Source organism: Anolis sagrei, chromosome 1 (assembly GCF_037176765.1).
Source record: "Anolis sagrei isolate rAnoSag1 chromosome 1, rAnoSag1.mat, whole genome shotgun sequence".
Taxonomy (NCBI): domain Eukaryota; kingdom Metazoa; phylum Chordata; class Lepidosauria; order Squamata; family Dactyloidae; genus Anolis; species Anolis sagrei.
In genome coordinates, this window is record NC_090021.1 from 59976456 (window position 1) to 59994702 (window position 18247).

The following is an 18247-nucleotide window of genomic DNA, read 5'->3' on the forward strand; positions in this document are numbered from 1 at the left end:
ATTGCCCAAAAAGGAAAAATAAACTGTCCACAAAGGCATCCAGGTTCATTTCCTAATTCAGTATTGCAATGCTATTGAGTCATGACATTAATTGTAGTCAAAGCAGCTAGGTGTTCTTTGATCAGTACTTTAATATAAATCCTTTGTCAAGTCTTGCAGCATCTTGACATTATCGGAACTGTGGAATAGACTTGAGGCACTGTTGTTCATGGTCTGGATAGTTGTCTTATGTACAAAGTGAGCACTGACAAAATGAATTGTTATTCAGCCATTCAAGATTCAAAGACTTTTAAACAGAATTAATACTTGATATTGATGCATCTTGACTGTGATCTAGGATTAAGAACAGCCCATCTGTATACAGGAGGCTTGAACTGCTTGGAATGTAAAAGTAAGATTGTTTATTTCCTTGTTACAGAGAGGTAGTGGCAGTTGTGAAGCACTTTCTTTGCTTACTGCTTTTCAATCAGTTCTTGTTGTCAGCATGGGAATTCCATACATACTTCCCAATTGCTGTGAAGTGCAATTTATCTCTTGCCAGAAGTCCTTCTTTATGAAACCGCAGACCATGGTCATTTTTTTCTTGATGGCACCATCTGTTGAGCCAGTTGTTCATTTCTAGTGCTTTTTTCCTTCCTGGACCATGTCCTTCAACAGGAAGGAATCATGAACTAACAGCCTGAGTTCCAAAATGCTTTTGCCTCATCCATAGAACTCCATACTCTATTACAATATATTGAAGATCTTGTAGAATCATTTGTCCCAATATGAATCAGAAGGAAGGGGTTTGGGGCAGTGGGCTTGATGAGTCTTGTTAGCCTTTCATCTTTATCCATTGGATATAGCATACCTCTTGAGGCCCATATCACAGCTTCTGTTCTGAACAACATGAAGCACATATTACCACCTCTTCTTCCTCTGGGAATTGACATTGTATTTCTCATTCCTAGAACCCCACAAGGTTGCCTACATGCCTTCAGAGCTGTGAAGCTCTTGTCCTTGTGCATCATAATTGCTGATTAAAAGGAGAGTTTGGACCTAATTGTGTAGTTACAAACTATAATAATAATAATAATCTTTATTTGTATACAGCTTTATTTGTATACAGGGTGTGGGGAAAAGAGTTTGGATATATAGTGCTAGGGAAGGAGAGTTATAGTTCACCCATACCCACTAAACCCAGCTGACATTGGATCTAGACTAAACTTGGAGCACAGACAAACAATGCCTTTCTCAAATAACCCGACGGGCACCGCCGGGTCCCCAAGCTAGTTAGGAATGGGATATCAGAAAGGGTGGGGGGAGGGGAAAAGGTTTGGCTTCCCCAATCTTCACTGCATCCTCTTCTTAATTTTTGTCTATTGTTTCTTACTTGCCACTTCAGCTTCACCATCAGTGTTTATTTTTTGGTATATTTATTTCTTTCCATCCTACACTGTTAGTGTGTTGTCGATGTCCAGACTTGCTGTTTTTCCATATATTCATCGAACAGTTTCCAATCTGTTTTCTAAACTGGTCTTCCTGTAAAATCTTCCAAATAAAAAGTCAATTTATCCATATCTCTTATTTCCTTAACCATGTTTAACCATTCTTCTTCTGTTGTAAATTCACTGGATTTCCATTTTCTAGCATACACTATTCTGGCCGTGGTAGTCAAATAAGTAAAATAATGTCATTATTTATGCCCAGTACTATGTCTTCATCTGTGATTCCTAGTAAAAAATATTCTGGCTTCGTCTATATTTTTATTTCTATTTTTTAACTCACTTCTTGGATCATTTTCCATAAACTTCTTACTTTTGGACAGGTGCACCATAGGTGATAGAACTTTCCCACTTGCATCTCGCATTTCCAGCATTTATTGTGGACCGCCTTGTACATTCCAACATTATCAACATTATTAACAGAAGCCCCACCAGTAGACCATTTGCTGAGGGAGAGCACACACACAAAAATCAACAAACAAATCTTCAATACTTCCTGAATCCCTTGCTGCTCTCATTATTCATAGATCCTCATTTCATCTACTTTTAGTGTTTTGTCTATGTGAATATCAGAAAGAGATACAGGGAATGATAAGAGTATGCTTTTTAAAAAAACGAAAAGTCTGATAAATTCTTTATGGACTTGGACATTATTGTCATATTCCATCCCAGTGTTTAGTGATGACAAAAATGAGTTCTTGTTTTTTGGCAGTCAAACAGCATATTCTTTGTAAAAATAAAATGTTTGTTGAAAAGACATTTTCAGCTTCAATCTGAAATATTTTATATACTTTCTTTAACCCTTGTCCTTTAGCGAGTATCTTGTTGGCTGTGATTAAGGTCAAAGAACCTGTCAAGATTTCTTATGAAAAAATGTTACAAAATTAATCTGTCAACTTAATCTGCTCTGCACAAACCTACTTGCTGTTTGAATTGTTTCAGTAGATTGCAAAGCATTACTGCAAGAAGAACTGGATGTGCCCAAAGCAATCTTTCCATTTACCGAAGACTCTGTGATTTATTGGAGGTTTCCATGAATGGATGGGCAAGAGATATTTTTAAAATATAATTTCCCCCTTTTTCTTCAGTGCCCTATAACACCTCCCACTGTATCCTAGAAGGGTTTTCAACCTTCTGGAGTAAATGTTAAAGTGTGCATAGGACTAAGTTGCTAGTTCTGTTGTCTTAGTGGCTGGAGACACACAAACCTTGGCTGAGAGTCATGTTTTTGTAATAGTATCACCCACAGTGGAAGCATAGGTTGAATCTATAGAGAAGCAGAACTCTTATAACTTGCAGTACCTGGTATTAGCCTCGAGTAGCCCACAAGCTCCAGCATTTCCTGGATAGGGATAACCTGGCCATGTCAGCCAGTGCACTGGTATTGATCAGCTGCCAGTATGCTTTCTGTCTGAACTCAAGATGCTGGTGCTATAACATTTAAAATCCTAAACAACGTGGTCCTTAATACTTGGAAGGCCTCTCCCTCTGTATGTCTGCATGAACACTGAAATCTTTAGTAACACCTTTCCTGTGTCTCAGGAGCAAGAGGAGTAGATTTCAAGTATACATAGGAGACAGAGTTCTCTCTTAGGGTTCCCCCATTATGGTATGCCCATTGTCTTTTTCATTGAAGTCTGATTGGTAGCAACAGTAGCTTTGTTCTGGTACCATTATGGTATGGCTTTTAAATCAAAACCTTTGGGTTCTTTTAAGTGTCTTGCCCAAATCTTTTGAGATACAGGTTGAGACTTCTGAATCAGAAATTCTTAAGGAGAAAAAAATGGATTTCAGTTGTTTTGGTTTTTTTTCTTCAAATTTTGCGTAAACATAGTGAATAAGGGATGGGAGAAAGGGGAAATGCCTTGGATCCACTGACATTTTTCCTAGCAGGCAGTCTGCCCTTTTAGCAAAGTAGTAAAGAAAAGCCTGCATCCCAGTGAGTATTTTCTCTCTCTCTTGGTGGATGCCAATGGGGTCAATCCACACTCACTCTTGCAACCATTTTCAGGACACCCGCCCCACTCCATGCTTCCATTAGCTAGAAGGGAGATAAGTATCAATACAAATGGGATATTGGTTTTTGCAAGGGTAATGTGTAAATGGAGCTCTCCCCCCCCCCCCCCCCCAGCCAAATCAGGACATTTTGAGAGGGGAAACAACAGGCACTGGGCATGAGAATAGTTCCCATTTCCCCAAAGATGGAAGTGAGCAACTACTGACAAAAGTTTGATTTTGGACAATTTTGAATTTCCAGATATGGGTGACTTGCCTTGTATATATTTGAAACTCTTTGAATTATTTTATACATTTTGACATTACTTAATTATACTGTTAAAATAATACCTTGCTGTTGAAATGGTTTCAAATTAACTTACAACCTTGAGGTCCTGTGATAAAAAGCAGGATTTAACATTATCGTAGCTGAAATAAATAAATTGAAAATGTAAAATCAGAGAAAAAAAATCCTTATTCTTTCTCTTTATGGCAGTCTGTGAAAAGCAAAGATTCTTCCAGGAATCTATATTAATCAAACAATCTCATGGAACTCTTAGATATAATATTTTAATCTCAAATTCTTCAATTCAATATATTCAGGGGTTTTTTTTATTACAATTTTATTGAATTTCGATATGGATGACAAGCTTCAGCCCATAGAATTGAAAATCAAATAATTTTGGAATGACTGGATGGTACATTTAATATATTGCGAAAAAGTTGTGTCTCCATAATACTATGCTTGTCCAGTCATTTAAAAACTATTTTTAAAAATGAAGAATAAATTAAAAATGTGTCTTTTTCTATAGATCAGCGGTGAACATTTAATACCACCAAAGTTTCAACTCTATAGGTGTTGGAGGTCATATCCATAAGTCACTGCCAGTTATAATTTCTGTATTCCTCAAAGTGACTTCTAGCCTGAGAGAAGGTGGCTGGGAGGGAGCTTTTTTGCTCCTTGGGAGCAAATGCTTTCGGGACTTGCCAGTCATAGTTTTCCCACCCCGTACTGTAGTGAAAGGATTTTTTTTTTAAAAAAAATGAGGAACAGAAGTGAAAAATGACTTTTGATAGGTATGAGATAGACACATTTTTATTGTACTGCAACAAAAATCTTCTGCCATCAGCAATTGTGGCAGCCTCCTAGCTCTGCAAATTTTCTCAAGAGATGCAGAAAGATTGCTGAAAAGATTCATGAGAAAAGCATATTAAACAGATAAATACCAAAGTAGACTGTAATTGAAGCAACTATTGTCTCCAATTGGATATGCACATAAGAAGAGCATTACAATTACAGTTTAGTACTAGAGAACTTAGTAATAAGTACCCTACTTGACAGTTATGTTGTTATAACAGAACTGGGAATCTTGACATTAAAACACTCCAGGCGCTGTGGCTATAAAACACAAATGTTGTGACATGTGTAGGTTCCAAGATTTGGCAGTTTCACATAATGATTCTTAGTTTTCGTGAGTCACACAATTTGCATAGTTGCATAGTTTGTAATGTCTTGTAAGAAAGCTAGGAATATGAAAATCTGATGTAATTGTTGTTGTAACCCATTTGTAGGATTATTTTCATTGGCTAATTTACAGTTATGGTAAATTAGTAATAATTGTGTGTACATCTACACTGTAGAATTAAGTTTGACACTGCTTTAACTGCCATGTTCAGTGCTATGAGATCATGGGAGTTGTAGTTTGGTGAGGCACCAGAACTGTTTGGCAGAGATTGCTAAAGATCTTGTAAAACTGCAATAGTGGTCTGTCTCAGCAGCTAACCTGGCTTGACAAAAGAAACCATCATAAAAGAAAGTATATTTCCAATGTGCCTGAGTGAATTGATCTAAAGTAAACACAAATCCTTCACCTTATTTATACTCCGCTATTTCTTGTTCATTGTTCTTCCGCTACCATTTACATTGCTGTAATGTCAAGTTATTGACTAAGTTGTACTGTATGTTATAGAGTAATGGTTCTCAACCTGTGGGTCCCCAGATGTTTTGGCCTTCAACACCCAGAAATCCTAACAGCTGGTGAACTGGCTGGGATTTCTTAGAGTTGTCGGCCAAAACACTTGGAGACCCACAGGTTGAGAACATCTATTTCCCATTTTAGAATAATTCAGCAATAGCAAAGCTAAATTCTTCTTTAGGATGAAAGTGGCTTTTCAGTGTGTTGTCATAACTGTATTTCTCTTTTTCTTTCAGCTATGGGATCTACTGCAAAAATTACAGTTCATAATGACCTATATAGCTCCTTGGCAAATTGCTTGGGGATCTTCATTCCATGTCTTTGCTCAGCTTTTTGCAATACCTCATATCCTTTAAGAATGTATGTATATTATTTTACTCTTTGTTGAGAGTGAGAAAGAAAGTGTTGTTTGTGGATAATTTATATTAAAAGGGAAGATGAAAAAACTGAATTTTTTAAACCAAAGTATTGATATTTCCAGAATAAATACAGAAACTGTGTTTTTAAAAGCTGATTAGAACATTTAAATTGAGAATATAATAAAAGACAATTAACTGAGAAATATATTATTATTATTTGTAACTTTGTTACAGATGCAGTTAGTTGTGAAATTTGGCCCTGCCAACACTGCTATACTGTATAGTGCAGTCTCTTAATGCAATTTAACTGTATCTAACCACATTATATGAGTCTACACTACCACATAATGTAGTTAAATGGGGTTAAACTGCATTATAAAACTGAAGAATAATAATAGTAATAATAATAATAATAATAACAATAACATTAATTATTTAGAACCTGCCCTCTCATAGGAGTATAGATGGAGCCTTAGGTCTGCTTTGTATTCGAGGTACCCTTCCTATCTATAAACACTGTATAAAATTGACTGACAAACACTATGGGTCTCAGACAAGTGCTGAAATATACAGTAGCTCTCAGAATCTTAAACAAATTTCAAATATCTGTCTGTAAGCTAATGCATGTTAAACAGGAATGGAAGCTCCCAGTGAAGCTGACCCTTCATCATTTAATGGTAAGTCAAGAAAATCTTGGAATGACAGTGTAGAGATTTTCTTTCAGATTGCTTTAGAATTCCATATAATTTGGCATATAAGCACTTGGCTTTTAGGACAGACTGGTTACATTTCTACATTGGTCAAACAAAATGTATTCACCTTGAACCTGCTGTGAGCAATCCCGATGAGGTATGGCCATTTTTGTTGCAGAAGTGCTATTTCCATCCTTTTTATCCATCACAGAGTAACCCCCACATTTCTTTTGATGTGTGAACAGTTGGAACTGGGTCAATCAAGTACCCAGACTTGAAAAAACTCCCAATGTTTCACTTGCCAGAAGTAGTTTCCTGGAAGAGCCTTCCTGGCAACGTCACTTCTCTGGTGATCACTTGGCTGGGCACATTGTTATGACTTCACCAGGAACAATGTTGCCAACAATGCTTTACCAGATAGTTGCTTCTGGCTGGCAAAATAGCTGTGGTGGGCCCCAGAAGGACACAAAACTTACGCTGATTTGCAGCTATGTGTACTGCTAAATGGCTTCAGAGTGCATATGGACTCCTGTATCTAGGGCAGCTCCATGAAGACTGCTCTGCATTATTTCACATGGCATAAATGCAATCCGAGTTGTGTTGCTACCGGGCTGTCATGCCACAGAATAGGTTTTACATGTTTAAACACCACATAAGAGTGTAAAATGCTTGAAATAAGCTGTGAAGTTCCACCATTAACTGTATTCTCAACGTTACATGCCTGTTGCAATTCTACCCTCAGTACTTACACATTAATTTTAATGTATCAATCAGGGAAGCACACACATCCCTCTCTGTGTGTAGACTTTCAGAACCTTGATTGCACTCAAGTTCCTGTATCTAGAGTGACTTAATGTACAGTATCACCTTCTTCTCTATAGATTCAATATCCATGGTTTGATTTACCCATGGATATTTGTAGGCTTCTTCTTTTTCTGGAGCTCACAATTGTCTCCAGGTCCAAAAACTCTGACAATTCCACTTATCAGAGCTTCTCAATTAGTTCCAAACATCATGTGTTGAGAACCTTGACTGAACTCATAAGTTTGTACAGATCTGTGATATTCCATGGCATTTTTGTAGTTGTGACTGACAAGAGTCTGTACGAAGAATTATTCTAATAGCTTCCTCTGCCTGTTTTCTTCTTGTCCTTATACTTGCATTGCCTTTTTGTCCTTCCAAGCCAGTATGAATCATTACTCTATTTTGCACTAGCAACTGAACTTTCTTGACACTTCCCTCCCTGCTTTTATATTCTCTCCATTGGTCCAGGAACGTAAGGACTCTGAGGGCAGCTCATTTCACAGATCCACTAATACGCACAGACATCATTCTAAAACGCACTTTAAATATATGTAAGGAATTATAGTTACATTCTTGATAAGTATTTCTTAAATAAGCAGCTCTCAAAGTTCAGTGAATTTGGCTTTAGCAGAACATTTGAAATATGATTTTATACACTTCCAAAGGAAAAGGAATTTTCTTTTGCATATTATATTTTCATTCTGAAAATAGATGTTCTTCATATGTAACCAAAGATGCAGAATTTTTAGACATGCCTCGGTGTAGTGTCTTTAATTGATTTAAACTGTAAAGAGCCCAATCCAGCTGATTTGCAACAATTTTATGTACCACCTGTTTCATTTAGGGAGTTGTAAAAATGCTTAAATCTTTATCACTGAACTTAGCAAGATTTAGGACTGTTTAATTTTGGCTATCTTGGGCTTTCAATTGGCATTCCTAACATTGGAATCATTGAATCATAGATTTGGAAGAAATCCTAAGGGCCATCCAGTCAAGTCTCATTCAGCCATGAAGGAACATCGAATCAAAACAACCCCAACAGATGGCCTTCCAGCCTCTGCTTAAAAATTTCCAGAGAAGGAGACTCCAACATGCTCCAAGGCAGCATAGTCCATTGCCAAACAGCTAATACCATTAGAAAGTTCTTCCTAATGTTTAGGTGGAATCTTTTCCCTCGCAGTTTGAATCCATTGCTTCATGTCTCGAGAGCAGCAGAAAACAAACTTGCCCTCTCCTCAACTTAACAGCTTTTCAGTTATTTAAACTTACTTACTTAATTGGGCGATCCCTCATAACCCAAGGATGGTGGTCCTCTAAGTCTAGTGTCTTACGGCAGTGGATTCGTAGATGGCTGTGGAGTCCTATTCTTGATCCGCATGTTCTGCAGTGAGGACATCAGTTTTCAGGTACAGGGTGGTCCCAGTCAGGATTGGTTTGGTGTGCTTTCTTCTTGGCACATTTCTCACTTTCTCCCTCCATTTGTGCCTCTTTGAGTTCTGCAGCACTTCTGGTCAAAAAATAATAATCTCCAGATATGTATTGTAATTCACTGTACACTGTACAACCATTCTCCTTTCCAGAATGAAGATCAATTATAATGTTTTGTTACTTTAGTTACAGGAATGGGGTCTTATTAAAGTGTAGGAAAAGGATTCAAATGCTGAATTGCGGGTGTTGAGGCAATAATGAAATAGAAAGGAGAGCATGTTTTACTCCACAGGATAGTGGCTTATAGCACTTATGTTTAAAAAATCAGCTCAATTATAACTATTTTGGTTATTTTGCGGGGAAAGAAAACAGAGATTTATCTTAACAATGTAATTGTAATTGTAACATAGTACCCGAGGGAGGAAATGTGCTTGAAATTACAACTATTACAAATTAAAATCTAAAATCAAGATTGCATGTTCTGGCTATGGTTACTCTTTTGAATAAGCCTAGTTCTTGTCTGGCTCCTTAACTGTTACTTTCTTTCATGTGCCTCTTTGGAGAGAAGTGTTAGAAAGGGAAATGGGTCAGAAGGTGCCTGAAGGACAAGGTAAAACCAGTGAACTTCAGTTGTATTACCTTAACTTTAAATTTTCAGACTCTGCAATGCTCTTCTTTCAAACACTGGCCACTGCAGTATTTTCTACTCCGTTGAGCCCATTTCTAGGGAGTGTCATTTTTCTTACATCCTATGCCAGACCGGTCAAGTTCTGGGAGCGGAATTACAAGTAAGACAAAATGTTATACATCTGTTCTCTTTATTATTAAATGTTTCTATTTCAAATAGACCTACATTAATTTGTTCTGTGGCTTTTCATGGACTCTGGAGATCTATGTGCTTGTTTTGGTGTGTTCCTGACACCTTCGTGCTATTGGTGGCTAGCAGAATTTTAATCATTTTTTGAAAAGTAATTTATTTAAACGATAATCAGAAAGGATCTGTCACATCACATTTACTTGTCATAGAGGGGAACAAAACTGTGAAGCGCAAATCATAACTGTACTGAATGTCAGCAGCTATTGATTTAGCTGCTACAGTTGGAAAGTAAATCACATTGGCCTTTGGGCAACAGAAGTCAACATGGATTAACCCAGTTGATGTTGGCCAGTTAACATTCTGCTAGATAAGTGGTTCTGAGTGGAGCTTTTGCTCATAAAACAGATTAAGTAAGAGCCGAAGTTCACTTTATAGGCAGTCATGTGTAAGAATCCCCCAACAGCTAATTTCATTGCTGGAAAGCAGTGCCAGAAAGGACTGATGTTCGGTGGAAATATGGGGAAGTACAGGTGTTTCATCCTTTGTCACTTGCTTATTTCTGCCACAACTGAGCCTTCTTCCTCTTTGCAACAAAACATCTGGAACTGAAAGAGGCTGGGGAAATTACAGTAGAAATGTAGGAAGTATTAAACATTTAATCTCCTCTCAAATCATCTGCCCTCAGAATAATTTTTCTGTAAGAATGGGACTTTTGTTATACAAAATCGCATGTCACATATTATTAGGAACTGTTATGCACTTGATTGATCTGAGGAATGCAATATAAATAGATAGTATTAGTTATCTGGGTTTGTGGTACAACTGTATAATGTCATAATAGTATCGCAGTGCACTTTAATGATAAGTGAGATATTCTGTTTGCTACATGCAAAAAGCCCCATTGGACCTAAACCTTTTCCCCTTTCTACCCGATAAAGGTTTACCTAACACTAGGTATAAAGATACTGTATATAAAATAAGTATAAAATTCAACCTAATAAATGAGCATTTGCAAGGATTGCTGAATAGACCTTTTTGTGGTATAAAGCTGCAGCACTTTCTGCAGGATCCCCTGTAGACATTACAGATTGTTGCTAACAGATTTGTGTAAATGGGTAGTGTTAGAAATATTTTACTATTGCCAAATTTTTGGGACCCCATTTGTAGTTGGGACCCACTATTTAAGAAGCAATGGTCTATAGTTGGCTACACAGAACACTCACATCATTACCAGATGTAGCAAAGTGGATTGGTTATAGCACAGCTAGTTAATCACAAGCTGCAATAGATCACTGCTGACTGGAAGGTGGCGAGTTTGAAGCCCAAGTCAGATTGAGCACCTGACTGTTAAGTCTAGCTTACTGTCCACCTAAGCAGTTCGAAAACAGCTGAGCTGTGAGTAGAGAAATTAGAGACTGCTTAAAGTAGGGAGGTATTTTATAACTCCATAAGAATGCTGGTGATCAAAGAGCAAGAAGGAAATACAATCAAAAATGACTCGGCATCATAGTGGATGAAGCGACAGCACCCCCTGTGGCTGTAATCGAGCGTAACTTCCAGGCGTTGAAGTTGAAATGCCAAAAATACCTCTGTCTGCCTGTCTGTCTAAAAATGACATTGAGTGTTTGCTGTGTATTTGTGCATTGTGATTGGCCCGGAGTCCCCTTCAGGGTAAGAAGAGCAGAATATAAATACTTTAAATGAAGAATTAGATAAGTAGCAGTGAAAAAAAGAGAAGCTGAATAATGGAGAGCGTAATGGAAACAGTTTACGACAACTCAATGGCATATTCTAGATGCATTAAGAAAAAATATTTATTTAATTAAGATTTTTTTCCACTTATGTGAAACTCTATAGATTTCCTGATTGATGCTACAGTTAACCCTGCATGCAATTATTTTAGGTTAAGCACCTCAGGAGAGTTTTTACTAGAACTAGATTTGAACAGTTGGACACAATGGTCAAACACAGAAGGTTTAACCAAGTTCCATATAATGAATGTCTTTGTATCTGTGGAGTGTCAGATGTGGAAGACATCACACATGTACTGTTTAGCTGTAACTTTTATAAGAAAAAAGCAACAAATACCTCAAATCATACATTATACAAAATACACACTGGGATCCTTATATTAAAGCTATATTTTTATTGGCCATCCAGGATGCTAGAAACAGCCCTTTTTAATATAAAACAACTCAGCTGAGAACAGCATATTTGGAGTCAATTGGGGTAAATTGTAGGGGTGATGGAGATATTTGATCTGGATCTGGATCTTGACCCCTTGTTAACAACTTATTTATTTTAATTTTGGTTGTAATATGGGTTGTGTGCTATGAGTAAGTGTAAAATGTGCCATGTGTTTTGATATGGCTGATGGGTTAAACAATAAAACAAACATAGAGAATGTAGATTAGTTAGACTCAATTGTATTTTTTTAAAAGTGTTATTTAGTAATACTTAACATTACGTCTGATTTTAATGTAAGTTCTTATAAAATTTTAATGTAAATTCTTATAAAAATAAAAATTACATTTAGTATCTTAAATTCTTCCTTTTGTCTCACACTGTGATATATTCTTATACTGCCTCGAGTCAAAAGGAATACCTTCTCAGCATTTATTATGAAATTTTAATCTATCAACTAAAATTCAAAAGTAATTAAGATGTCTTTAATTGGACGACAAGCCTAATTTCAGTGAATTTGTTCAAGAGATGTTCCTAGAGGACTATATTTCTTTCCTGTAACAATTTCAGCTGAGCATATGCATACACATGCAGACATAATGTTAATCACAGCCTATGAGAATACCTTACTCATTTTGAATTACTGCCAAATCCAATGTAGAAAATCACCACCCCACATAGACACTCTGAGCAACTTGAGAAAAAGGAAGGAAGGAATCGAGTCACTCTATCCCTCTACTACAATATATGAGTTCCCCAGAGCTTTATCGCTCTCATTTTTTCCTTCTAATGAACTGTGAGGACTGAGATTTTCCCATATAATGGCCAGAATACTAACAGGACCACTTTTCCCACAAATTCTAATTGTCACACATTCACCTAATAGGAAAAATAAGGGGAAAATGGATTCATGTGGGCTTCGAGAAAGGAAACTACTTGACATTTGCAAATAGTGAAAGGAGAAAGTTAGTCAAGTAATTAACTGTTCATATGTATGGTAGGTCTTTTTATTTGCAAGAAAGAGTTTCAAAATCCAGCTTTAGGTTATTTATTTTATAGCCACAGAGGCAGTATTTTGATTATACTACTAATAATGAACTCATTTTCCAAATTCCTGATACTTCTGTAGGCAAATAGCATTTATAGCTAAGAGGGAATGTATCAAAGGGCTCAGGGAAAGCCACAAGAATTCTACAAATATTCTACAAATATTTCAAAAGGAAAGCAAAACTCACCTTTCTCTAGAATAGGCATGAGCAAACTTGGGCCCTCCAGATGTTTTGGACTTCAACTTCAACTTACACCATTCCTAATAGCCTCGGACCCTTTCCCGCTTAAGTGGCTTTTTTTTTTGTCGTGTCAGGAACAAGTCGCTTCTGGTGTGAGAGAATTGGCCGTCTGCAAGGACGTTGCTCAGGGGATGCCTGGATGATTTGATGTTTGTATCATCCTTGTGGGAGGCTTCTCTCATGTCCCCGCATGAAGAGCTGGAGCTGATAGAGGGAGCTCATCCGCCTCTCCCCGGATTCGAACCTGTGACCTGTCGGTCTTCAGTCCTGCCCGCACAGGGGTTTAACCCACTGCGCCACCGGGGGCTCCTGCTTAGTGGCTGAGGGGGGAAAAGGAAAGGGCCTAAAGCTATTACGAATGATGGGAGTTGAAGTCCAAAACACCTGGAGGGCTCAAGTTTACCCAGACCTGCTCTAGAAACTCAAAGATGAGTGAATATACTCATAGGCCATGAAATGATAATTATCCATATCTAGATTTATTTTGTTATTACATACACTTCAGTGTATTTGACAAATCTGCATTTTGAAACAGAAATAAGTTTTAAAACTAGAACTTTTAAAAGTACTATTGTTTAACGTGCCTGAAAAGGTGTAATACACGGAAGTGGAAAGCTTATTCAAACAATCTCCTAGTTTTTGTCAATGAGCTATATGTGGTCACATATCTGGTCCCAAAAATAGATACTCTATGGTGACCATATCACTAAAAACAAATTTTAAGTCAGCAATAGAGTATCCCTTGCAATATTCTTTTAGTCCTTCAAAAGTCTTTTAATGAGCGACATTTTAGCCCCAGATGGATGCATACTCTTACACGTCACATTTTTTGAACTCTCTTCAGTACAGCTTAGCTGTGGGCAAATAAAGCTCCTAGCTGTCATAACAAATAGGGTCATTAGGAAACTTTTGGAATCTCTAAGGAAGAAATGAAATCTAGGAACATTATAGTATTCCAGCAAAGTTGTAGGTTTGGATTTAAGGAGACTCAGAAAAACGTGGAGTAGCTCTAGAAAGATGGTTTCCATTTAACCACAGAAAGGTAGTTGGAGTTTGTTTTTGTTGATGGGAAACCTATCTCAGAACCCCTTAAAACCAATATTGGGGTGTTGTTGAGGAATATGATGATTATTATTATGATTATTATTATGTTGTATTTATTATTTATGTGAGTTTTATCTATTTAGTACTTTAAAATTCTTATACATACCAATCATCTGTAACAGATTTGTAATACAGAAATATGTATCTTTTTACCCTTATAATATGTTCACTCTTTAGCTCTATTACTTGTTATTTAACTCTATCTCCCTTTTCCTTATTTACCCTTCACCTGCTGACCCTTTCCCCCACAATATAATTATAATACTTATTTCCAAAATGCCATTGCTTCTATTACAGCAGTGGTTCTCAACCTCCCGAATATTGTGACCCCTTAACACAGTTCCTCGTGTTGTGGTGACCGCCAACCATAATTTTTTTGTGTTGCTACTGCATAGCTGTAATTTTGCTACTATTATGAATCATAATGTAAAATGCAGGATTTATTTTCATTCACTGGACCAAATTTGGCACAAATACCCAAGACGCCTAAATTTGATCTGGTTATTTGGGAGTTGTAGTTGCTGGGATTTATAGTTAACAATCAAAGAGCATTCTGAACTTCACCAATGATTGAATCGAACCAAACTTGGCACACAGAACTCTCATGACCAACAGAAAATACTGGAAAGGTTTGATGGGCATTAACTCTGAGTTTTGGAGTTGGAGTTCACCTACATCCAGAGAGCACTGTGGACTCAAACAATGTTGGAGCAGGGCCAAACTTCGCACAAATACTCAGTATGCCCAAATGTGAACACTGGTGGAGTTTGGGAAAAATTGACATTTGGGAGTTGTAGTTGCTGGGATTTATAATTCATCTACAAACAACGAACTCCACCAATGATAGAATTGGTGGGCCAAACGTCCCACACAGAACCCCCGTAACTAACAGAAAATACTGTACTTTCTGATGGTATTTGGTGACCCCTCTGACATCATCTCATGACTCCCTCAGGGGTCCCAACTCCGAGGTTGAGAAACGCTGTATTACAGGTTTGTTCCCCTTGCCTTTTATATATACAAATTCTATAATTTTTCCCCATACCTTCCCAAAATCATCCCTTTTCTGTAACTCTCTTTTAATCTTAATATTATATTTCAATTTATTGTTTATTGCATTATCCCAAATTTTCTTTCAGTCGACACTCGCCTGCCCCCCTCTTTTCATTTTTTTTAGCTATTAACAATTTTGCTGCTGTTACCAGGTTGGCAATCAGTTTCATTTAGCTTTGTGGTATTTTAATATTATTGATAAACAACAACAATGCTATTTCAGGCTATCCTGTTATTTCTGTTTTGGTGATTCCCTTTATTTCTTGAAATACATTTATCCAAATTTTTGAACATATTTACAGGACCACCACATGTGTATGTATGTGCCAGTTTCTTGATAGCCCCTTCAGCATTGCTTAGAGCAGTGGTTCTCAACCTGTGGGTCCCAGATGTTTTGGCCTTCAACTCCCAGAAATCCCAAGAGCTGGTAAACTGGCTGGGATTTCTGGGATTTGTAGGCCAAAACACCTGAGGACTCACAGGTTGAGAACCACCGGCTTAGAGTATTTCTTGTTAATTTGATTTAATCTAATTGGTGTGAGGTACCATCTCCACACCACAATAATAATAATTTTTTATTCTTATAGACATGTTTTTGTAATATACTCATGGAATATGTAAAAATATGGAAAGGCAGGACCATTAATCCACTATGTAGTCCTCATACTATAACTGAATTAAAGAGTACATGTCAATGTGCATGTCAATAGAGGTTTCCAGCAATAAGTGTTCCAACTTCATTTGGCCTGGTTTAGCTAGGTCTCCGTGACCTCACCTTTCCAAGAAAAATAGAACATTTAACATTGAGGCACACAAAATGACAGCCGAATTTGACTGTCCAGAAACATGTCACTTCACTTCTTTCTATTCCTGTTGCTTAATCAGATTTAAGCAGCTTAAATTGGGCTGCCAATCTCCATCATATTCCACCAATATTGCTTCTATTTGCCTGGTATAAGCACCAGCATCATATTTTATTTATAGAACACAAAACATGACTAAGCTCTTTGCAATAAATTTTTTAAAAGATGATTCCATGCCTGCAGACTTGCAGTCTAAAATTAACTGATAAAGAAGAAAGATAAAGGAGTACATGTGAAAAAAAGGAAAGGAAAGCAGATGTCTGTTGTAAACATTTACAGTATAAATCCATGACATTATATGCTGGTAGGACAGAAAAGAAAAGTCTAATTATGATCTACTGAACTGTTCCATCTGTTTTACCCCTTAGTTTGTGTCTTCTGTGTAAACTAAACTCTGTACACTTTTTTGTTCCCTTACAACCGCATGAATCTTGAAACAAAGACAACCATGTTAGCATGTGTTTCTTTCCCAGATGGAGGGGAGTGCCCCCCGCCCCTTATTTTTACAGCTGCTCAAGTTATTGCATTCTGGTAATAGGAAAATGAAAAGGAAATGACTGTGCGTTTAGCTTCATCTATTGGTACCTGAAAGTTTCAAATGCATTTTTAAAACAATTGCAGTAATACTCATAATCAAAATCGGAAGAGAAAAGTCAATGTACTGCAGCAATGCAGTGCATTGACTTTCCCCTCAATTTTTTTGCAATCATATAGAAAAGCCCACTGCATAAATTCTATGATGTACGTATGATATATTTTGGTTAAAGAGTTGCCTCCAGGAATCTTGCCTTTTCTTTTGCAAGTCCCTTTGCCATCTCTTTCTCCTGTTTCTGTTCTTTTATTTACAAAGCATCTGTCACATTTTCTATTTTGGGAAATGGCACAGCTTGTGTTTGCTTTGGGGGTCTCTGGTGAATTTCTGCATAGTGTAACTAAATCAGTTGAGTGTATCTAAAGAGGTTAGGATTAAACTGCCAGTTTTCTATGTGTTACGTTCCCAAGCTTTCTTGCTATATTGAGAAGCACTATAACAGGTCTCCAGCTGTTCAAGCATGTTGCAGGCATGCTTGCTGTAATTCTGATCTAGAAAATACCATTTGGGAGATGAGGATATGAAGCCCTGGATTTTCTATGAAGATGGCATGTATTTTCCCCCCACCCCCAATACTCCTGCATATTTAAAACTTATCATGTAATAGCAAGACAAATGTTACAATGGTGCCACCTCCATTCAGTAATTCAGGAAAGAAAGATGGCATGGTAGCCATTAGCTATGTGGCAATGTAAAGACTGTGTGTCTCTACAAGTTATGGAATTCCAAACGCTATACACAGCTGGCCATGGTCATGGGTGACATAAAGTGTTGATAATAAAAATGTTTTACAGTAAAGGGGTCTAAAGACTCTCCAGTTCTTGGGATGTTAAATTTGAAAATTAATGTGATGATGTTAACCATTAAAAATTGGGAAGACAATTTATTATTGCCAACACTAATCAACACCAACACAATTTAATTGGTTATCATTAATTAACTCATCACTTCAGGCATTAGTTTCCAGGATATACCATGAGTTTCACAAAGAACAGCATGGAGGTTGTCACCCTTGATCCAACAGGCATTTTTTTTTTACATCTGCAGCTTTTGAAGGGTTCTTTTGTTCATTTTATAGTTGGCTGGATTTTTTTTCTTCTGGGTGAATTACAAAATCTACTTGATAGTTCTATCCTAGAAGATAATATTTCAACACATTTGAAAATGGTCAACTTTAGGATAGCCTGATGTAAAATATGGGTTCTCACCTTATAATCTCTTTGATAACGTTTTGTCACTGATCTGTAGCTCTCCTATTTCTTCTACTCTCACCAGCATTTTACAATATGTACATTGTACAGTGGCTCTCCATATACCTTGTTTATTAAAAGTTAAAAAGAGCATTATTAAATGGTAATAAAGACATTTCAATTTCAAAGAGAACAGTTTCACAGAAATGCAATGGTAACTGGCTGCATTCAAAGTTCATTTAGTTAAGCAAGAAAGGATAATCAGTAAACAGATGTTTTGAATTTCTCTAAGAATATCCAGAAGTAAAGGACCATATCTTCTTCTCTGATAGACATAAGTCATACTCAAGAATTGATATGATTTGGATCACTAAGAATTTAGTAAATCTTATTTAAAGGCCCAAATCCAGGCCACTG

The 18247-nt window shown here is 36.9% G+C and overlaps 1 protein-coding gene across 3 annotated transcripts in view; it reads left to right on the top strand.

Moving 5' to 3' along the window:
- The window catches only part of PCNX2 (pecanex 2), a 124928-nt gene that overhangs the window by 68465 nt on the left and 38216 nt on the right, over positions 1 to 18247 (top strand). For all 3 annotated transcript variants that reach the window (XM_067465206.1, XM_067465214.1, XM_067465223.1), the window contains exons 22-23: positions 5692 to 5800; positions 9397 to 9526. In XM_067465206.1, the coding sequence (XP_067321307.1) occupies positions 5692 to 5800; positions 9397 to 9526 (239 nt within the window). The remainder of the gene's footprint in view (positions 1 to 5691; positions 5801 to 9396; positions 9527 to 18247) is intronic.